This window comes from Cydia splendana, chromosome 8, assembly GCF_910591565.1.
Source record: "Cydia splendana chromosome 8, ilCydSple1.2, whole genome shotgun sequence".
NCBI classification, from domain to species: Eukaryota; Metazoa; Arthropoda; class Insecta; order Lepidoptera; family Tortricidae; genus Cydia; species Cydia splendana.
In genome coordinates, this window is record NC_085967.1 from 4,252,111 (window position 1) to 4,274,843 (window position 22,733).

Consider the following 22,733-nt stretch of genomic DNA (forward strand, 5'->3'; position numbering starts at 1 on the left):
AACAATTTCCAAAAACTATGCGCAAAAATGTTGCCAGGAAATAAATAACAAACTCCTCAAAGGCGGGAGAGTTTGAAAAGTTTTCCATCTAGCACTTAGTGCACAGTGTAGATACATGGTAGATACGTTGCGCGTGCGCGTTTAACGTTCGGTTGACGTGTTTTTGTTTTACGTAATACTTATCTCATTTTATTACGTATCATATGTGAAATTAGAATAGTAAATTACCATTTATAAACCAAGTCAAATTGCGTTCATAAAATTTAGAAAAGCTATTGTGACTGCTGCTTTGAACATAAATTATTTGGCGTAGTAGGTATCTAACAAAAGTGAATATGATGCACTTGCCCAGAGGAAAATATCGCACACCGAATAAAGAGTAAACATTCTCCAAAACAACGTTGAACTATATATTATTTTGGGAGATAAATTTTCTCAGATACGGATAACGTCAAGATAACTCAGACATTGACTGTTCAGATAGTTCGTAAGATACCTATCCCGCGCTCAGTTTACTTATCTCATTCGAGAAATCGACAGATTTTTGTAAAGTGGTCAAGATGAAAATACCGTCAGTTAAATTACCTAATATTTTCAAATCAGTGAGGTATAATCTTGCTGCAGTTAATGGACTTTTTGTGGTAAGTAATTTTTAAGTATTTGGAGTTAAAAAGGAAAAAAAAAAACATTAATTTACTTGACCATATTAATCCTTAAACAATTACTTACTAGTGTAGTAAATAGTAATTGAGTAAATAATAGGAACTACTTACTATAAAAGTCAAGTGCCTAGTAGATAAGATGCAAGAGCTAAGGGGAGGTGAAGAGGATAATGCGTTTGCGAGAATACGAGAAAAGTTTTATAGATTAGAAGCAGGGCTGGATTTTCACCTAGGCCCACAAGACCCGGGCCTAGGGGCCCAGGCAACCTAGCAATGGTTTTGAGATGGAGAAGGCCCCCCCCTAAATTCGAAGTGCCGTACCAAGTGCCTAGGGGCCCGAGGTCTCTAAATCCAGGCCTGATTAGAAGCATCTGTTCCATGCAGTTCTACCCCCTACGACCGTAATAATGAACATTATTCCTGTTGTTTGCAGTTAACCGGTGCACTGCTACTAATCGTTGGCGTAGTGGTCCTTGTGGAGAACATACAATACGAGGATTTCCTCACAAACCGATTCTACACTGTACCAGCCTTCGCAACAGCTACTGGCGTTTTGATATTGCTGATATCTGTTCTCGGATTTTATGCTGCGCTGTCGGAAAAGTTCTACATTGTCGCTGTGGTATGTGCCTAACTTTAATATTAAAGGTTAAAATTGCTGAAATCAATGAGTGCTATTTAATTTTGGAAGGCGTTATACAGGAAAACGGAATTTCATATTTGCGTATTGCTATAATGATATAAATACTGCTTTTCTTGATTAAAAATACTACAAAATAAATTAACGAAGAGCTTCAATGTCCGTAATTCCGTATAAACTGCGTGCTGCATCGTTGTGGTAGATTGCCCTATTTATTGTTTTGTGAGGTTTTAAATAGGTATGTTGTGCGTATAAAATCTATCAACCCTTTTACTGCTATTTATACTTTAAAACCGTAAATGGATTTCCTAGACCGATATAATACATATATTTATCGTCATGTTCACACAGCGCCATCTAGTGATGTGATGTCTGTAATAGGGTTAAAGGTCATTTTGTAATTGCTTATTATGGATTAATTATATCGTCTTTTCTCTGCTTCAGTACCTGGCCGGATTGATATTAATGTTAATAGACGAGAGCGCGCTCACGATAGCCGCGTATGCGCTGGTAAACGACGTCAACAGCGAGATTAGAGCACCCATGGCCAGCAGTTTACTGTTGTATGACTCCAGGCTGGACATCGCCAAGTTATGGGACGAATTACACACGGAAGTAAGTGCACAATCTATATTATCTTTAGATAAGCCTGTTTTTGTTGAAAGTGTTTAAGAATAAATCAAAACGCAGATTTGGTGGTGCGGGCAGATTTGGTGGTGGGTAAGTGCGGATAAGTTTTGCCCCTAAGATAGAGTCAGACCACGCTAAGTTTTCATGCCTACGTCAAGTATAGGGCATATAGGAATATTAGTATGTAGGCGTTCTTACTTCCAAGTTTGCGCCAAGGTAGCGTGGTTAGAGTCAATTCTGTTAAAAATTTGAAAGATTTTAAGGCCAGTTGCACCAACCCACACGTGATGAATTGATTAACGTCACTCGTCAGCAGTAAACTATGAAACTTGGCCAATATTTCAACCAACCGACCTTCATTAAATTTCCCTGTTGTAATGTAGGTAAGTTAAATTAATACAACGGGAAATTGGTGGAGACTAATTCTTCATTTACCCTTTTACGTCTTCCTCATCCCGTCCCGTTCTTGCTCTCGGCCTGTATTAGCAGCTGTAGCTAAACTATGATGATGATGACGTATTTATAAACCTACACAGGTTGCCAACTTACCAATAATGACTGTATGACTATGATAACTTTCCATATTGTCCAACAGTTCGAATGCTGCGGCGTGGTCGGCGTGAACGACTGGCAATCCACACGCATACCGATCAGCTGCTGTCACATCGACTACGGGACCATCTCTCCATTCAACTGTACGGTGACGCTCGCGTACAGCACTGGTTGCATTGTATCGTTGGGCGAGTGGCTTAGCTACAACGTGTTTGTATTGGCGGTTTCTGCGCTCGTCGTCACTTGTATACAGGTAATAGCCAAAGAAATTGTCTCTCATTTCAGTCCTTTCAACTCATACTCCGTGTTTCAACTGCACGGCAACAGGTGCATGGTGTCTTTGGACAAGTGGCTTAGCCATAACGTGTTCGTGTTGACGGTTTCTGCAGGTAGGAGCCACCAGACTTCGGGTCTCGCTCTCTCCTTTCGTTGGTAAGTAGCCAACAAATGTCTATCTTTAACCCGAAAGTTAAATATAGGTACCTACCTGGAGTCAATATTTCTGGGTGTCATTTTGGGAGTGCCAAAATTTTTTTGGCTGCTATTTAACTGATCACCAGATTTAGTAAAATTTAATACCAAAAAAATATATTTTGTCACCCTAAAATAATAAATGATCACCAAAATTATAACCCCATTTTAATTTGAAATGATTACCAATTTTAATACATTTTGCTATCCTATTAAAGGAAATGACACCAAACTAATCATTATTAACCCAAAAATAGTAAATGATTACCAAATTTCAAACCCCATTTTAATGTGAAATGATAACCAAATTTTTACATCTTGCTATCCTATTAAAGAAAATGACACCAAAATAATCATTGTAAACCCAAAAATAGTAAATGACCACCAAAATTAGAACTCCATTTTAATGTAAAATTATAACCAAATTTTTAAATCTTGTTATCCTATTAAAGCAAATTACTCCAAAATAATAATTGTAAACCTAAAAATAGTAAATTACCACCAATATTGTAACCACATTTTAATTAAAAATGTGCAAATATTTAATATATCGTTATCCAATTAAATTAGCATTTCATTTTTGTAACAGTCGCAGTTCTAACCTAACCTAACCCACTTTTCTAGTAGTATTTCTTTTCTGTAAGGGTCGCAGTTCAAACCTAACCTAACCTAACCCACTTTTCTAGTAGCATTTCTTTTCTGTAAGGGTCGCAGTTCAAACCTAACCTAACCTAACCCACTTTTCTAGTAGCATATCTTTTCTGTAAGGGTCGTAGTTCAAACCTAACCTAACCCACTTTTCTAGTAGCTTTTCTTTTCTGTAAGGGTCGCAGTTTAAACCTAGGTTTACTAACGAATGGGCCAAAAACGTTTCCCAAAGTATCACATCCCAAACTATTAACCCACTTCTCTGATAGCAGTTCGGTCCTGAGAGGATCGCAGTTCTAACCTAATCAAACCCACTTTTCTAGTAGCAATTCGTTTCTGTAAGGCTCGCAGTTCTAACCTAACCTAACCCACTTTTGTTCGGTTCTGTGAGGATCGCAGTTCAAACCTAACCTAACCCACTTAACGGCTTTTTTGGAATATAAATATTAGCCAATAAAAAACGTTTGCTAAATATTTTTTTGTCCTAACAACATTTGACAAAGTAAAATCATGTCAAGTGATAATTTGACCAAATAAATTATATGCGAAGTGTAACATTGCTAAAGGTTCCTTTGGGAAATGAAACTATTGCGATAAGTTTGTTGGGAAGTGAAATTTGGCGAAAGGTATTTGGCCCAAACGAAAGTACACCTTAAACCTAACCTAGCCCACTTTTCTACTAGCATTTCTTTTCTGTAAGGGTCGCAGTTTAAACCTAACCTAACCCACTTTTCTAGTAGCATTTCGTCTCTGTGAGGGTCGCAGTTCAAACCTAACCTAACCCACTTTTCTAGTAGCATTTTGTTTATGTAAGGGTCGCAGTTCAAACATAACCTAACCCACCTTTCAGGCAGCATTTCGGTTCTGTGAGGGTCACAGTTCTAACCTAACCCAACCCACCTTTCTGGCAGCATTTCGGTTATGTAAGGGTCGCAGTTCAAACCTAACCTAACCCACTTTTCTAGTAGCATTTTGTTTTTTGTAAGGGTCGCAGTTCAAAACTAATCTAACTCACTTTTCTAGTAGCATTTCGTTTCTGTAAGAGTCGCAGTTCAAACCTAACCTAACCCACTTATTTATTAGCATTTCGTTTCTGTGAGGATCGCAGTTCTAACCTAACCTAACCCACTTTTATAGTAGCATTTCGATTCTGTAAAGGTCGCAGTTCAAACCTAACCTAACCCACTTTTAACTGATAGCAGTTCAAACCTAACCTAACCTACTTTTCTACTAGCATTTCAGTAAGCTACTAGAAAAGTAGTTCAGGTAAACCTAACCTACCTATGCGGTGCGAGGTATGGGGGGTTGAGCGGGAGGGGCTAGTAATTTTGGCATCATTTTACTTTATTTGGTAATATGTATAATTTTTTTTGGTAATCATAGTGGTTTATTTAGGTGAAAATATCGCATTAATTTGGTCTTCAAAATTTGGTGATCATTAATGATTTTTTTTTAATTAAATTAAATTTATTTAAGACCAACAAAGGATCAATTTCGTTAGTGACACATTTTAATCTTACAACTACTGTTAGTAGGTATACACACAAAACTTATTAACTAACTATCTAACTACATATTTACATATTTATTTATTTATTTAAGCACATGTGGAGTGCACCACAGTAGTTCAGGTAGGCCCCATCAAACCTATCTGCATACATGGCTAGGATGCTGTTGGTGCTGTTCCTCACCCTGCATAACAATGAAGTGGCTCTTTTGCGCATAATGGCAGCAAAACTATCCACGCGCGCCTCCGCAAACATTGTTGACGCGCTGCAGTAGCGAGGGAGCCCCATCAGCACCCTAAACGCATTATTATACTGTACGCGCAGGGCACTGTACTGTTTTTGCGTGTAGTTCACCCACAGGCTGCTGGTGTAAAAAGATGTACAGTTTTTGGTGATCATTATTAAATTAATATTTGGTATTTGAATACAATTTGAAGTGCAGTCGTTATTAAAATGGTGGTACTTTTGTAATGTTAGGCCTTATTTTTTTGGTGTTCAGTATTTTTTTTTGGTAAGCATGATTTTTTTATTTAGGGTACCAAAGTATTTTTGGTGGTCATTATATTTTGATGCCAATTTTTATTACCTATTCCTAACTTTTGGATACTTACAGAAAAGGCAATAATATTGTTGTCAATTAATCTGCTGAGTAAGTAGGTATAATGGATAATGTTTTATCAGTTTCAATGGTGCATCGATCGAAGCATGCAATGATTGCAATGCCATGGTTACGGAGGCCGATAACAGGCACTATGTACCTATAGGCAGGCATGTCGCTAATAAAGTCACTGCAGTTTGAATGGCACGGTTATTTTATTGAATCGATTGAGTATACTTACGGAATTTGTATTTGTATTGTAGAGTATCTGCGGAAAGAGAAGTCAGAGAAATTATTAATTGATTGGACACGTGTGGCATCATTCGCGTAACCACCATATTTTTTTAGTAGTGTGCAACTATAACCACCGTTGCGGCTAAATTTATTAAAATTAATTCATTATTTGTAATTTAACCTGTTCCAATTCCTACCTGAGATATTGTTTAGGTATATGTTTTATTTCAATAAGATTTAAACATGTTAATAAAGTCAGACCACGAATAGTCTGTAGCGGATTTGATAGCCCACGCGGTGGAAGTGTTATTTTAAACGTCAAACTTCTATGAAATTATGACGTATAAATGACACTTGCACTGCGGGGGCTATCAAATCCGCTGCAGACTTTTTTTGGTCCGACAAATATGTTTTATTTCAATTTAATATTACAAGTCGATAATGAGTTAATGACAGCTGTTTATAATTCTTTGTCCGTTTTCAGATAGTGCTGACTGCAATCGCTTCGTGGCTCACGTGGCGGTCGAGGTTCGCAACAGTCGAGCTGGAGTCCTAGAAATAAGATTGTAAATAAATAATTATTTATACATTTATAAATGTAACTCCCCATGAAATACTTAAACAGAAGTATCTATCTAATTTAATCAACGTCATTCACCTATTAACAGCCATTAGTGCCATGCCAGTCAGCCATTAACAATTCACGGCTTCAGGACTTACTTACTTATGTTTTAAATATAGTAGTAGTAGTAGTAAAACACTTTATTGTACAAAAATCAAAACAAAACAGGAAAAATAACATTCGTCATTAGTACAAAGGCGAACTTATCCCTTCAAGGGATCTCTTCCAGTTAACCTTTGTGCAATTGAGGGAAAATTAGAGACGGTAGACATCCGAACTGTACCAACAGCGTAAATAAAAGAAAAAGAAAAGAATAATAATAATAAAAACGAAAATTTCTTAGTTACTTATAATGTTAGCAGCTTACCTACAACAAATATATACATATATACACAACTAAATACATATATATTCTATAATACATATTACCTATATACATATATACAAAAACTACAATACCGCACACATCCTTTAAATATTTTGTTTTGACAGCCAACAATTACCATAACGTTACTACGTCATGTCATGGTCATGAACTCATGACCCCATAACAGAATAGGGGTCGCGGGTGTCGCCATTTGGGGCTGTCGATGTCGGCAGCAGATAATGTACTACCTAGATGTAAGAAGTTAAGAGTCATGTTTAAGAGGTTTTAACCCTTAAATCGATAACGTCCACTATACTGGACATCCCAAGAAAAAAAATCTGCACCAAATATTAAAGCATAGCGATACTTTCCTGGTAGCGTAAGTGAATAACTATGTTATTTTTAAGTAAATAAAAAAATATTGGGAACCAGTGTGAACGTTTCGTGATACACCCATTTTAGAAATCAAAATAATGGCATATAATGTAGTAAAGAAAATGTGACCAATCCTTCAGTGGCCGAGGCCGGAATCGAATCTGCGTCTTCAGCTGACGCGGGTAACGTCTTTAGCCAACCGGTTGGCCCCATCAGTTTTTCAGTTTATAACTAATTTGTATAGCTATACCTAGTAGTGTAATTACCAGGTAATTTAATTACTAACAAAACAATAATCCACATATTTCATAGCATAATTTGATTTGTTGCCTAGACCCTTAGTCCATATTTTAGCTCTAATATATGGAGATATTCAGACTGAAGACATATAATAACATAATTTTAGCACTAGCACTTAATATTTAAATTTATGTACTTAAATAAAACCCAAAAAAACCATTTATGATGTTAGGCATGTCACTGCTAATGTAAGTAGGTATGAACTTTAATCCCATAAACATATTCACAAAAATAACTGACGTGTATTCATATCATATGAGTGAAATGACGACAACAGACGTTTTTTAGGAATAAGAAAATGTAACGAAGCTACATTATTTATTTGCTTTAGACTATTCAATTTGTACCTACATACTTAGATAATGTATATACAGTAGAATGTAATACTAAGCCCTACACAATGTTATCTTTATGTAAATTACAGTTTTCGGTTTTCATATTTGATGGAAATGTTGTAAGTAAATAATTTAGAGATAAGAAATAGTTGTGTGTTGTTTGACATATATTACTTCACTGTACAAGCATATTTATAACAATTATTAGTATTTATTACGTACGAATAAGACAATAAAAAGACAAATAAATAACTCATAAATCAAACTGTACAAGTGGATCATTTCTAAAGTACTTACTGGAATAAATTGTATTACGTATCGACAATACATCGCCGTGTGCCTCTGCTACACTGCCACATCTCAAAAAACCGTTTTTTCAAGAAATCGCGTCTCAAAGTTGTGAGAGTATAGTTCAGGGTGTTTAATAGGATCTTACTCAGTGTTGCCAACTTGGCATAAATGATGCCAGATCTGGCATAATTTCACTCACTTTGGCACCAAAATTTTCCATTTAGCATCTGGCATATTTTTTAGCATAATTTAGTCTTAGCCAAGTTTGCACCAACTTGGCAGCAACAATATGCGCCATCGCCTTATGTGGTTCATATTTTCATATGAATTCTGACTTTTGTGGACGGATGGACGTCGACGGACTATATATGATTTTTTTTTATGGCAAATAAATTCAGTTAAATTGACCTCTGATTTTTTCGTGGATTGACAATTTGAGTTCCGTTTTGCAGATTTGATCAGCAATTTAATCAGGTCGGGTGAAAATTGTCCTATCTGGACTGGCCTTCACTGATCTTGTATGTATTTATTTACCTACATAAATTTACAGCGGGCCTACCACGAACGTCGATAATGAAAATTTCGAGCAACTACCTCTTTTACTCCAATTAAGGCGTAATTAGATTGACAGAGATAGTTGCTGGCAATTTTCGACTTTCAATGTTCGCGGTTATACGCCTGAAATGGAGAAGCTTTGCTCGCATGTTGAGCTCACTTGGTCAATAATAAGGCTGGCCACAGACGTACGGAATGTTCCGTACGGAATGACAGGTGCAAACGAGACATGTATAGTTATGTGTATAGCGACGTCCCGTTCATACCTGACCGTCCAGAAACCAAATGAAAATTCCGTGCGTCTACGGCCAGCCTATATTGCCAAACAACAGCAGACTCGTAACCGTCGTAACTATATTCTGTCAAGCCATTCCGTTAATAAATAAAAACGACAAATTTAAAAAAAAAAGTAGGCGCGAAGGATTATCATCAATCAAGGATTATCAAAATTTGAATTTCGGGCCTTTTTCTACTGACAAAGTACGGTGTTTTTTAGTGAATATTTTTAGACACCATATTATTTTAAGTGTCTATTTTCAAGTGACATTTTAGCATTTTTTTTAGCATATTTCAAAAAACTTTGGCATAATTTTGGCATAATCTAGACATTAGTCTAGCATTTTTTCAAAATCCGAGTTGGCAACACTGATCTTACTCCTTTAGTTTTAGGTCTATGAATTTAAAATTTAGCTTTTTTTACTCGGAATGATATAACCCTCCTTATGACCACGCCACTTTTTAAAACAAATGTACTTAATATTTTTTAAGACACAAGGCCCGAAAGACAGGTATTTGGAGTTGTGGCCCTATTGCAGACACGTTTTTTTAAAGATTTTGGGATGCGGCCAAATTTAAACACAAAATTATTGGATAAAGGTTACCATGCAAATATAAATAAAAACACCAAAATAGTTAAAATCCCTTTATTTTATCAACTTTGATAGGAACAAGATCACTGTACGCGATAATATGTGTAACTAGCTTATAATCAGCAACATTATCTAATTATTATTTTCTAGGACGCAACTCAAAAGCTTCATTTAAAACGTGTGCTATATAGCCACAACTCAAAAGGGCCGTCAGGTTCACGTGCGAACGCCGCGGGAGCAGGAGGCGGCAGACTGGCAAGTGGCTGTATTGCAGGGAATCGTCTGACAATTTATGGTCAAATCTAATCTAAAAAAGGCTCTTAAAGACCTTTTATGCTATGGCTCTCGAAATAAGGTCGTAAATTGAACAATTTTGAATACGAATCTGCAATAATCCAGAAAATTAAAATTTTTGAATTGTGGCCGTATAGCAGGCACACGGCGACATATGTAGTACCTACTTCGTACCTGCTACAAATGTTAATAAATATGTAAAATAACTAGAAGAAGCACTTGATATTTAACAATACCCTGGGAATACAATAAAACCCATTTCATATTTTCTTTGACATGGCTTTCTATTTAATGAAATAAATTTAATAACACTTCCCGAAATAAAATTAATACCTAATTGAGCGCGTGGATCCACCGTGGCAGTCTCTCGCGGACCATGCATGGTATAGGACAGAAGTAATTTCACGTCTCTCCTGTAGACATTTTACCCAAAGCAAAGATTTTGAAGGGATACAAAAGTCAGATTTTCTGTTTAAACCTTTATCCTGTGTTTATCATTGTGCACACAAGATGTACTTAAACTATTGTCCACAGTAGTGACCTTTGTTTTAAAATCTATCCTCGTGTGATTGCACGAGTCAATTAAAATTGCATATGCAAATTGGGACAGCTTATACTGTGTTGTTAGCAGTGAAACCTGTCAACTCTACTGAGGTACAGCCGAGCAGATGCACTGCACCACGCAGAGATACGAATGTAAACACGCCGACATCGACATGTGCGCTGTGAGCTAATTTTCTAAAAGCAGCTATGGCGTGTCGTGGCGGTATCTATAAACTTTCAATGTGTCCTCGAAGACAATATGTGATCCTTAATGCAATGCGATAAGGTCCGCAAATTTCCATCTAGGTAAAGTGTGTCATCATATACCTACTGAAGTATTGGAGCCTGTAAAACTTACTTAATACCTATTCATGCGAATGAACGTGCCATTGCTAATACTGTGTGTTGCAGATAATTATGTAAATTGTACTGGTTAGTTCTTACCAAGGAGTTTCTTATCGCTTGAAACGCCAGTCGTATTGCAGCATTCAAAACAAACAGTTAAAACTTAAAATATACAATAAAAAATATACAAAGTTGAATTGCCTATAATCCAGTGCACTGCGCGTCATAGTGACATTTTGAACTTGAAAAACCGCTTCGCTAAAAATGAATTGATGAATTATGCATAATATGTGGAAACAAGCATCTGACAGGAGCTCGGACTGAGATAAATCCGCTTGCTTTCCTTATCAACAGATCAGGTACTTACCTATAGTGATAAAAATACCAGACCTAGCTAAAACTATACGGCAGTTTAGTGTAGTAACTGTCACGACGCCCGGCCGCTCGTACAAAATGTGGAACAAAATATATACAAGTGTTAAATATTCTTTGATAACAGTGAATTTTCTGTTCCTGGTAAGTTAGGTAAACTACGCAGTTTTGGATGAAGTGTTGAAAGCAATTTGACGTGAAGTGGTTTTTCAGATAAGTGGAATAATAATACTGTCGGTGGGAAGTTCCGTGCAGTCCGCTTACAATGGGTACCACGAGTTTCTCTCGGAGAGGTTTTTCTCTCTACCCGCATTTTGCATCGCCACTGGAGTCATCATCTTCCTCATCGCCTTCTTCGGCTTCTATGGAGCCTATTCGGAAAACTATTACTTAATAATGGCGGTAAGTAATTAAAATCACAACTTATTAAACAATCGGCTTCAGCTATTTCAGAAACACTGGCCTCTTTTCATCACGAAATGTCAGGTATCTATTTTAAATTATGCCGTGTTGTGCTCATAAACGCGACGTATTCTCAATCTTATGTAATGGTCATATCGTCGATAATTTAATAATTTAATTTCATAAATCATTTAAACTTTAATTATCACGCTATTGTTTGGTTGTCATAAAATTCCTGGCAACCTCATTTAAAAAGATCCCGCTCAAATTTATTTTTTGTCTGAATTCAAATCATGCACATAATATGCCATATAATTTAGAATTGGGTAAATTAATTAAATATCTGTACTTATTGATATTGATGGTTATGCTATGAATGAACTGCAAAGTTCCGTCCATATAAAGAAAGATGATTATTGAGCACACAATGATAAACAATTCATCACGTTCAATCATTTGTCGCGTGATAGCCGCTTGACAATCAATATAGTGACGATATGAGGATGGTGGCCGTGAATCGCGTAATTTTCACAGCACACGCCCGTATACAGCCTTTATATGGCTATCTTTTCTTTACATTTTGTTCGCCCTTGTCCCGATCTTAGCGATATGTTATGCGTCAATTTTTTTACATGGCTATAAAGGCATGAAACGACGCTAGTACAATAAAATTGCCTTATAGTTAGTAGGTAATAATAACTGAGCCTATATACGTCCCACTGCAGGGCACAGGCCTTCTCTCATGCGCGAGAGGGCTTGGGCTATAGTCCCCACGCTAGCCCAATGCGGACTGGGGACTTCACATACACCTTTGAATTTAAGCCTGAAATAAAGATTTTCATTTCATTTCAATCTGAGGGACATTTGGTTTTGCTTTAAACATTAATTTTTCGTCGCAAAAACAGCTCCACGATTTTATTCACAACCGTTTTTATCTTTCCTTGTTTTGAGATCGGAAATATTATCGCTACCGACCTTTTGTCCTCCACTAAACAACAAGTACAGTCGACGCCAACAGTAACAGTTAGAATAACGCGCCAACAGTGTCATGCTATCCTCTTTTAGTTTTACAAATAGATGTATAGTTTGCGTTCAATAATCGTTAACAAAAAGAAGAACCGACTTTATAAACAGTCTACCATCATTTTGTGGACTGAAATATGTGCGTGCGCCTATATATTTGAAAATTTCCCTCGATTTCTCCAAGATCCCGTCATCCGATCCTGACAATGGGATCAACAAGATAGCATATACCCAATCAAATAAAAAAGGATTTTCCAAATCGGTCTAATAGTCTCCGATGAATCAGTGAGCATCTCCTCTCTCCTCCTTTTTTGAAGTCGGTTATAAATATTTGTCACACTCTAATTGTTTTACATGCAGTGAAGTATCTCTGTTTGCAAAGCTAGAGAATATATAAGAGATACATCGGAGTCTTATCAGACCCCGAAGACAACATGCCAATCGCTACGTAGCGAACGAAACGCAACTGTCACTGTCGCACTAATATGAAAGAGTGATAGAGAGACACAAAGTGATTCGATGGCGAAACGCAAGCGATTGTCACCTTGGCTAGGCCGCCAGTCTATTGATGCTGTCTGTACCTGCACATGTAAGCCATTCTTTCATTAGCGCTGTATAATTAAACGTAATTGCGGTAACCTTGCGACGTAACGCTGATGTTCGATGATGGTTGACCGCCCGGTTCCTAGCCAAAATGGCAAACCTTATGTAATAAGTATATCTTTCTTATGCACCATGAAAATGACCCGGGTCTCCCTGTATGTATATTTGTATGACCCATCTTAACTGCTCTAGAGTGCATACTAATTAGTACTAATTCTGTGACTCTCACTCACTCTTCCATATTAGTGCGATAGTGACAGTTGCGTTTCGTTCGCTACGGAGCGTAAGCGATTGGCATGTTGGCTACGCACCCAGTTATTTATGTGCTGTTACGCGTTAGTATGTAACGTTTACGCGGTACGCAGTCTATACACATAATACCATTAACACACATTAATAACAAGTTGCTGTCAACTTTTTTTTGGATACCTACACAGTTTTGTTGTCGACAGTACCTTATTTTGTATTTTCATTATTGCATGCGTTTTTTAGGCTACCTATAATTCCTACCATAGACACATACTTAGGGCCAGTTGCACCAACCACATTTGACAGACTGATCAACTTCAGCCGGCGCGCCCCGACGCTTTACTATGAAACATTCCATACATAAAAATTTAGCGAACTCTTTGACGATACGAACAGTTTGGTGCAACCGACCCTTAGGCCACAAAAACTCTTGTTTCAATACAATAGTGGATGAAACGTTGAGTATTGTTTTTATTTTCTATCTAAGTTTTTTCAATATTGTGCTTTTATTTTATGTTACAATTATTAAATTGTCAATTATTTTGTGGTGTCTTCGACTGAATACTGATACTTACATGTAAAACCTTTTCTGTTGTCGTCTTGTAGTACCATGCGTATTCTGGCAAATAAAGAAATTCTATTCTATTTTATTAAATAAATTAGTAAGTAATAGATTTTAAATACCGAGATACAAACAGCAACACTCCTAACTGTTCATTGGTGGACCTTATTATAAAAGGCATAAATTAAATAATTAATATAAAACTACTTCCCACCATAAAATCATTTATTTACATACTTAAGAGATATATACAGAAGGTTAGGTATTAGGTACCCCAAAGCAATGGAAAGGCTTTAGCACCATTTAGCACTATTAATAAAATTAGTTTACTACAGTTGCCTCCAGAAACTATCGAAATAAATTGACAGGTCAATGTGCACAAATGATACCACAGTTTGACTAGTGCTGTTCATATCGATATTTTCAAAAAAGTTTGAATTAGAGATTATCGCGAAAATTCACCGCTAAGGGCGCTACTGTTGCGCGGTCAGTTAAAATGTATCTTTAAGTAATTTTGTTAAGTTATTTTACAAATGTTACTTGTTATTTCGAAAATTGTGCAATTTTATAGTAATAGAGGCAAGGATATTGGCTGAACATATTGTAATTAATTAAATAAATATTTTATTTTGTTATATTTGTTAGGAAAACTTACAGCTAGAGTAACAAGTTAGGTGATAACATAGAAACAGCGATTTTGGCTCAAAATACAAATAAGGCCTGCCCAGACGGGAAAATATTTCGTACAATGTGATTAATTTCTCATTAAATGTGATAAGATAAATACATTATTGTCTGGTGTAGATGCAAAAATTAAACTGTCTCGGTGATCCCTATTGCTTCAATTGTAAAGTCCAGTCCCTACCTGGCTCCAATTTCACCACGGTGACAGGTGCGACAATTGTAAAACATCACTGTTGCTGACGTCACAGGCATCCATGGGCTACGGTTACCGCTTACCATCGGGCGGGCCGTATTCCTGTTTGCCACCATCATTGTTTTATTAAAAAAAACTTTATTATATCGGAAAAAAACAGATATTTCTCTTGCTAAGTTTATGACAATTGTCACAAGAAACTCTACAATTGTCACGAAATTCCGACATATAACTCATTACCTGTCAAGAATTACCTACAATTCTTCTAAATCTTGACAATTGTCAGAAACTTCGCAAAAGAAATATCTGTTTTTTTCCGATATAATAAAGTTTTTTTAAATAAAACAATGATGGTGGCAAACAGGAATACGGCCCGCCCGATGGTAAGTGGTAACCGTAGCCCATGGATGCCTGTGACGTCAGCAACAGTGATTTTACAATTGTCGCACCTGTCACCGTGGTGAAATTGGGGCCTGGACATTCAAGTTGACAATTTGGTCAGAATTTAAATAATTATGGATCCATCTCATCTACCGGCCACATGTACAAAATTAAATCACCAATTTTAGATTTATTGCCCCCAGACCTGCATACTAACCTTAACCTGCACATTAAACCATAATGCAATACTAACATCGAAATTTGTCAATTTCGCATCCGCACCTCCTGTGGTTTGATCGGTAACGTCACAATCATACAATCGAATAAACTCTTTTCTTGTGACATTGATATAAATCAAAATCGTTTGTTACCCCTAAACAATTATTAGTATCATGGTATCATTTTATTTGTCAAACTCATGTCAGTTTAGTTCGCGAGATTCTGGAGGCGACCTTAATGTTAGGTAGGTACATACTTTAGGTACTACTCGTGCTCTCACCCTAAATGCGTAACAAACTAACAAATAGGTACCTACAGTACCACCACCTACCAAAATGTAGTTAAATATATGTATAATTATTAATGACGAGGAAAATAACGGTATTTTCCTTCCATTGGAAGGATGAAATAAGTTTTTGGTCAAAAACATTTTTTTGAACTGCGACCTGTAGAGGAGAACATCCGGACTTACCTACGATAGCGGTTTGCCCGACTCAAAACGGAAACCTTGGCTAACGCTTCGATCAATTATACTATTTTGACCGTCTTTATTTATGCATTCAGAAAACCCTTTTACCAATAAATTACGGTATAAGTACATTTTACTCTTGTGATTCAACAATACAGTATATTGATCATTGATGATACATTCGACCTTTTTGTGATAAATTAGAGTAGATACCTACTTACACAAAGACATGACGCATTTACATTTATCTACCATATCGATTCGTAGAACCATGTGCTTTCCCCCTCGATTTCCATTTATGGGATGATAAGTAACAAAGGTACGGTCGAAACTGTCGAAAGTATTAATTTCTGTTATAACACTTATAACCCATTTCGTACCTTGTCACAGTGACAATTAATATGAAAGTCGCTAGAGACCTCACACTATTGTCACTGTGACAAGGTACAAAATGGATCATAAATTAAAACTTTCGACCGTACCTAGATGTGTCGGAAGCCGCTGTTGCTCGAAGGTACCTAGCGGTAACATTTCGCTGGCCCAATATTACAGGGTTCTATGTTTCACTTTTATCGAACTGAAATTTGAACATTGTCATAGTGACATTAAGTCGAATTTCAACTATTTTGAAAATATAACATATAACCCTGTAATATTGGGCCAGCGATTTAATGGGGTTGGCAAATGTCAATGGTTTTCATAGATGGCGCCAGCATAGATTTTACCTGTCTCTAGTTTTGTTTATAAAATTCCAAACAATAACAAGAATTTGACACTTTTCATATTCACCGGCAAACCCTACTGCAAAGAATTGTTCACATTGACTGACTATAATCACTTTGATACCAAAGGTTTTTCCCATCATGATCCTAAACATACCAAATATGTTCACATTCCAGTTTGCCGGCGCCATGGTGCTAATGTTCATCTTCCAACTGTCAGCGTGTATAGCGGGCTACGCGCTAAAAAGTCAAACGACAGTTCTAGTCCAAACGCAGCTGCAAAACACCATGGACCTGTACGGTCCCAACAAGAACTACGAAGTTACCAAGCTGTGGGACGAAGTGCAGGAAGACGTTAGTATGGTTTTGTTCTTAAACTTTATTTACCTATTTAGAGTACCTATTTTACCTACTTAAACAGGTATGTACAAAGACATGGCGCTATGTCGCTAGCGCAGACGCAGTTATAAATACCATAAGTACGAGCGGATCCCTTAGTTTGACATAATTATTGGAAGTCATAATGTAATGATTGTCAGATTATCACTAGTCATAATTCTGAATTCGTTAACTTTTCAGGATTTTCGTAAGGTTATCCTATAGGTTAGGTTAGGGTAGGTTTGTTTTATGGCAATCCTGAAAAGTTACGCGTTTCTGAGAAAAACCAAATAATGACTAACGAAAATGAAGACAAACAATACATTATGACTTTATGGGAAACAATAGAGATTACCATGGATCCTGGGGGCCGATTTTTGAATTTCGATCGCTCGATTTCGTGTGGTCTCCACTACTAGGCATTTATTCTACTTAGAATTGATAACGAGTGATCAATACCACTAGATTCTCAATTTCTATTGATCATATTTCAAAAATTGCATTTCGCCGTTTTACACAGATTTTCGAGCGACGAAATCGAGCGCTTGAAAAATCGGCCCCCTGTACACGAGAAATAGTCGGCAAAGAGCGAATAGCGATCACATCACAGTGCAAATATAAAGTAACGACTAACTGCCGTATTCGAAGTTCAAGATATTCACAAGAGACGACACGTACTAGATCCATATTCTAGATACGTTATAGTTTAGATATCAACTAGTTCTCTTTTGCAGCGCAATTCGGGCAACCAATGTTACTTATACGTTAGATAGAGTAAGATATCTATTAGATGTGAATTGGATCTCTAAGTCATATCCTGTGGAAATCGTTCAAGATTATCTCCAGAATCGCGCAAATGTCAAATTTGACAGGTTAGATCTTAAACGTATCGTTATCGTATCTTGGTGATGTCTAAAAGATATTTAATAGATGTCTATTTCAAAATCCGAATCGGGTCCATAGACACCGAAAACATCGTTAGCAGTCCAATACTTACACGATTTCAGTTTCTATGGAATTTGTACTCATGTGGTTGCTATTTCAAAATTGGTAATAAGAAACCAAATAAAAAATCCTCTTGCTTACTTTGTTAGTTTTATGTAACCCGGGACTAGTTGACTAACAATTACATTTTTAGTATTAATTACCCATTATATTTATGTATCTTTAAGCTTATTTTTACGATTACTTTCACGTAGGGTAGACCAAGGCGAATCGGGACATTTTTTGTTTGACGGCCAATAAATACAATTTTTAAGGTGATACTGTTTTTATTAATATTCAGTTGGATAAATTCGTTATTAATGAACAGAATCCAAGGTTCAGACATAAAATCAAACTTAAATATGATTTATGAAAAATAAAATACAAAACCTCTTAAAAAATCCGATTCGCCCCATTTTAAGGGGTAAAACGGATCAAAAAAACTCTGTCATAAAATCTTAATTAATAATCACAAAGGTCAAATAATTGACATCAACTATCATTGGTATCTTTAATGTTGCATTTGAGCATTATTTTTATTCCTCCTTTCTAGTTCAATTTTTTATCACGCCACCTACAGAAAGCGCAACATAATATCACTCCTATATGCTACTATATATTTTAACAATAAATCCAAAACATGCTAATGGCCATTTAGCAACAAAATCGAATAACTTAAATGAAAATAAACAAAAACTGTAAACTTTTACAAACCATAACATGAAAAATCACACATATCCGATTCACCCCATATGAGAAAATTACTTGTTGGTAACAAAAGACTCTACGTAGGGACAGCGGTTTCGTTAAAACCTTATTAGCAGCTATAGTCATATTTTCTCCCGACCATTCCCCCTGATACCTCTTCTTTTTATACGTACGCACCATCTAAAACATGCGAACATAAAATAAGCCAAAAAAAAACGTCCGAAAACCTTGTTTTATAATGTGATCCTAATCGCTCCCAATCAGATGATCCGAATAACCCCATATCATATGTTTGAATTATTTTCGCGTAACGGAAATATACCTTTAAATACAATAAAAACAATATCAAATCAGGAAACACTATGCGCCATTAACAATAAGTAACAACAATTACAAACCTTTAGCCTTTTGCGTTTACTTTTATTACGGACTGTATTTGCACATTTTTTACATCGGCAGTAAAATCACAATACACTGTACGAGCGACTCATCGGTAAGTGTCACCGTGACCGACGCGTGAGTCTTTTCCAATGGCAGTAACTGTGGCGACATGCGTTAGGAACAGAGCGAACGCGGGACGCTGATTGACTGGCTGTAACTAACCGCGATCTTTCAAATTTTAAAGAAATGCTTATTTTGATCCGATTTCCCCAGTGATCCGAATCGCCTCGGTCTACACTATTTTTAGACACTCGCGCGACATAAAATACTAAAAATACGTGAGTGAAACCGTGAAACTAGCATAAAGTACCTATATCTCTCGATAGTTTAAATTCGATTTACGTATCTTCTTCTGCATTTCCAGTTCTCCTGCTGTGGGGTCCTGAACGCCAGCGACTGGCTCCAGCACCTCAACACCCACGACAGCCAGGGTCTCCCCGTCAGCTGCTGCAGCCGCGTGTTCGGTGTCGTCGCCACCTTCACGTGCAATGTGACGAGTGCATATAGGACGGGCTGTGCTGAGGCGTTTGGGGCGTGGACGCAAAGCCATGCGGGGGCTATAGGGGCTGCTGGCGTTTTCTTGGTTCTCATTCAGGTAGGTCCTGAACGCCAGCGACTGGCTCCAGCACCTCAACACCCACGACAGCCAGGGTCTCCCCGTCAGCTGCTGCAGCCGCGTGTTCGGTGTCGTCGCCACCTTCACGTGCAATGTGACGAGTGCATATAGGACGGGCTGTGCTGAGGCGTTTGGGGCGTGGACGCAAAGTCATGCGGGGGCTATAGGGTCTGCTGGGGTTTTCTTGGTTCTTATTCAGGTAGAACATTTTCACCTGTTACGTTAGGGTCAAGGGAACAGTGACTCGGTAGAAAAAGGCCGGGTACAGTAGCTCACTCAACCTTATTTCGACACGAGAGAGGCGATATTTGGGCGACTGAGCCACTGTTTCTGTCTTGACCCTACATTTTCTTCTGTAGACTGGTAGGGCGATTAGAACTTTATAATCTATACATAACGGTTATGGTTTATGAACTGTTAGCTGACATATCATATCTATAACCATTTCGTAACAAGAAACAACTATGTGAATAGGCTTCCGGGCCTAACACGATTGAGTTACAAGAGCGAGAATAGCGAGATACAACTGCTACGAGCTACGGCGTAAAGCTACGAAATTAGCTTAACAGTATTATGCAAGGTGTAATTTTTAAATTACGATCTAATTTTGATATGAGTATATCTCACTCGTACCAATGGATAAATGCGAATTAAGGTCACCCAATTGTACTTTGTCTTAGCGTAAGCGAGATGCGAAACGACTAATCCAAAAAATGGGATAATAGGTTCAAAACGGGATCATTTAAATTCGGGAAAGTTCGAATCGAAGCAAACCGTATTATACTCGTTGAATAGTTGTAGGGGTAACGTAACGAGTTAACGAGTACGTAAAGTAACTGGGTTATCGCTTTTCATAATTATTTAACGAGTACCTCGCGCCTATATTATTCATGGTTTGGCTTTAACATCGTTTTGGGTTAGGAACGTTTGGGAATACAGGCGTCATTTCTGTGGACAATACATTAAAATAATTAACCATTTGGGTACCTACCTATATTTTAGTAAGGCTTTCACCATAAATCTTTATAGACATAAGTTTGACCATAGACATAGACTAATTTAATAAAATACTACTAATCTAATCTGATATAATTGTAAGGGTCCAGCGAGAAAATTACATTGACCATGACCATCACTTTTCTCATTCATTTTGCTCATGCAAGGTCAAAATGAATCAGAATTAGTTTCTTAATTGGGAATGACACGATTGAAGTACCCATGTCTACACTGGTATTGCGTCGTTAATAGGCTTAAGACGAAACAGGAGCTGAGTTTTAAATATTTTAGGTAAATATACCCGTCTCGCTAACGGAAGCGGCACCTAAAAGTAGTGCGATAAGGACAAGGCGAAAAATCCTGCGTAAAAATCGCAAAAATTGAGGTTTCGTACTCCTCTGTTTCCTCCTCCAAAACTTAACCAATCGTAACCAAATTTGGAAATCTACATGATTATGAAATTATCTGTGTCGGACCGTTTTGCTTTTTTGACTAATTGATATCAGTTTTGAATGCCACGCCTCTCATTGCGGCATAGTCAATTAGGCCATTTTGGCCATTTTTGAAGGGCTCTAGCGCCTTAAAAAACAAAAATATCAAAAAAAGCAAAACGGTCCGACACAGATATTGACAATATTAATCTGTGTTGAAAAAATCATTGCTCTAGCTTCAAAAACCACGGAGGTAAACGAGGAGTACGTTTGTATGGAGAAATTACCACTCCTGTTGACTCTTAATGCCTTATGGAAACGGTCGAAGAAATATTTTAGATCAGAACCGGTAACCGTTATCAATTTTTAGAATGTTTTTGGCATGGTATTGGGACCCCAAAACTGTCGGGGGACAGCGGCGCAGGCCATCTACTTCAGCGTAATGACGTCATCAAAATGGCTTCCGCCTCGAATTCGAATACGGCTTATGGCAACCATATTTTTGGTTGTTTGCGGTTACCGGCTCAGGAACGTAGTAGAGAGACCCACAAATGTAATAAACCAATTATTACTAGGGCTCCCGATATCCGTGCTACACGCCAACCCGTGCGTCCGTGTTCTTAGCCCCGGCGGTGCTAAGCGTCCGAACTACACGAACCCGTCAAAGTCCGTGTCCGTGTAGTGCGTTCAGCTCCGTATTTGCGTTCGGCTCCGGATCTAGTTGTTGTTGTTCTTTTTTTTTTCGTATTGCTTGTTATTGGTAATGTGTTATTGTTCGTTATAAACTTTTCATTCTTCGCTCTTATAAAGAACGCGTCCGATCGTCACTATACGTCGAGAACGGGCCGGACCCTTGTATCCGTGGATCCGGATACACGGGTAACACGGGTACACGGGTCTTAATTACACGGATGCTAATTACCCGTTCCGAACGGGCCACAAATCCGGTTTCGTGTAACACGAGAACGGGGCCCCGGAGACGGGTACACGAAACCCGGACGCTGCCGCGAGCCCTAATTATTACCTCTAGTTCTAGCTATAAGTAGGTATAGCTATAGAATTCGGCTCTACTTCGACCAAAACAAGTTTTAATAATAAAAAATGTTTTTTTTTCAGGCTTTGGCCGTTGGCGGGGCGGTATGGATGGCCAAGATATCCAGGGCAGAAAATGCGTTTCCTTGAAGAATGACGTGTACCAATTGTTGTTGTGGACTAAGTATTTTAATTACGTTAAGTAATATTATTGCAGATTAATAAATTATGTTAGAGGTGTTTTTGTTTTATTTTACCAGAGTAACTAAGTGATTATGCGTATATAATAATGACTATAATGGATTAAATACTTTAATTATGAGTTGTATTATAATTGTATTCTAGTCGTGTCATCAGTACCTCCATTTCTTAAAGAAGTTAGAGTATTTACAAGAGGTTTACAACTTAATTATAAATACGAGTATTTGG

At 37.3% G+C, this 22,733-nt stretch overlaps 2 protein-coding genes across 2 annotated transcripts; both read left to right on the forward strand.

Moving 5' to 3' along the window:
• The first annotated feature begins 139 nt into the window (after positions 1–139).
• LOC134793207 (CD63 antigen-like) lies at positions 140–6,678 on the forward strand. Its single transcript, XM_063764785.1, has 5 exons — positions 140–641; positions 1,096–1,284; positions 1,747–1,917; positions 2,528–2,737; positions 6,428–6,678. Exons 1-5 carry the CDS (start codon positions 561–563, stop codon positions 6,497–6,499), a joined length of 723 nt encoding a protein of 240 aa, XP_063620855.1. The 5' UTR covers positions 140–560; the 3' UTR covers positions 6,500–6,678.
• Positions 6,679–10,988: 4,310 nt separating this feature from the next.
• Positions 10,989–22,543, forward strand: LOC134792688 (tetraspanin-4). Its single transcript, XM_063763956.1, has 5 exons — positions 10,989–11,355; positions 11,425–11,613; positions 16,896–17,072; positions 19,594–19,824; positions 22,389–22,543. Exons 1-5 carry the CDS (start codon positions 11,293–11,295, stop codon positions 22,452–22,454), a joined length of 726 nt encoding a protein of 241 aa, XP_063620026.1. The 5' UTR covers positions 10,989–11,292; the 3' UTR covers positions 22,455–22,543.
• The last annotated feature ends 190 nt before the right edge of the window (positions 22,544–22,733 follow it).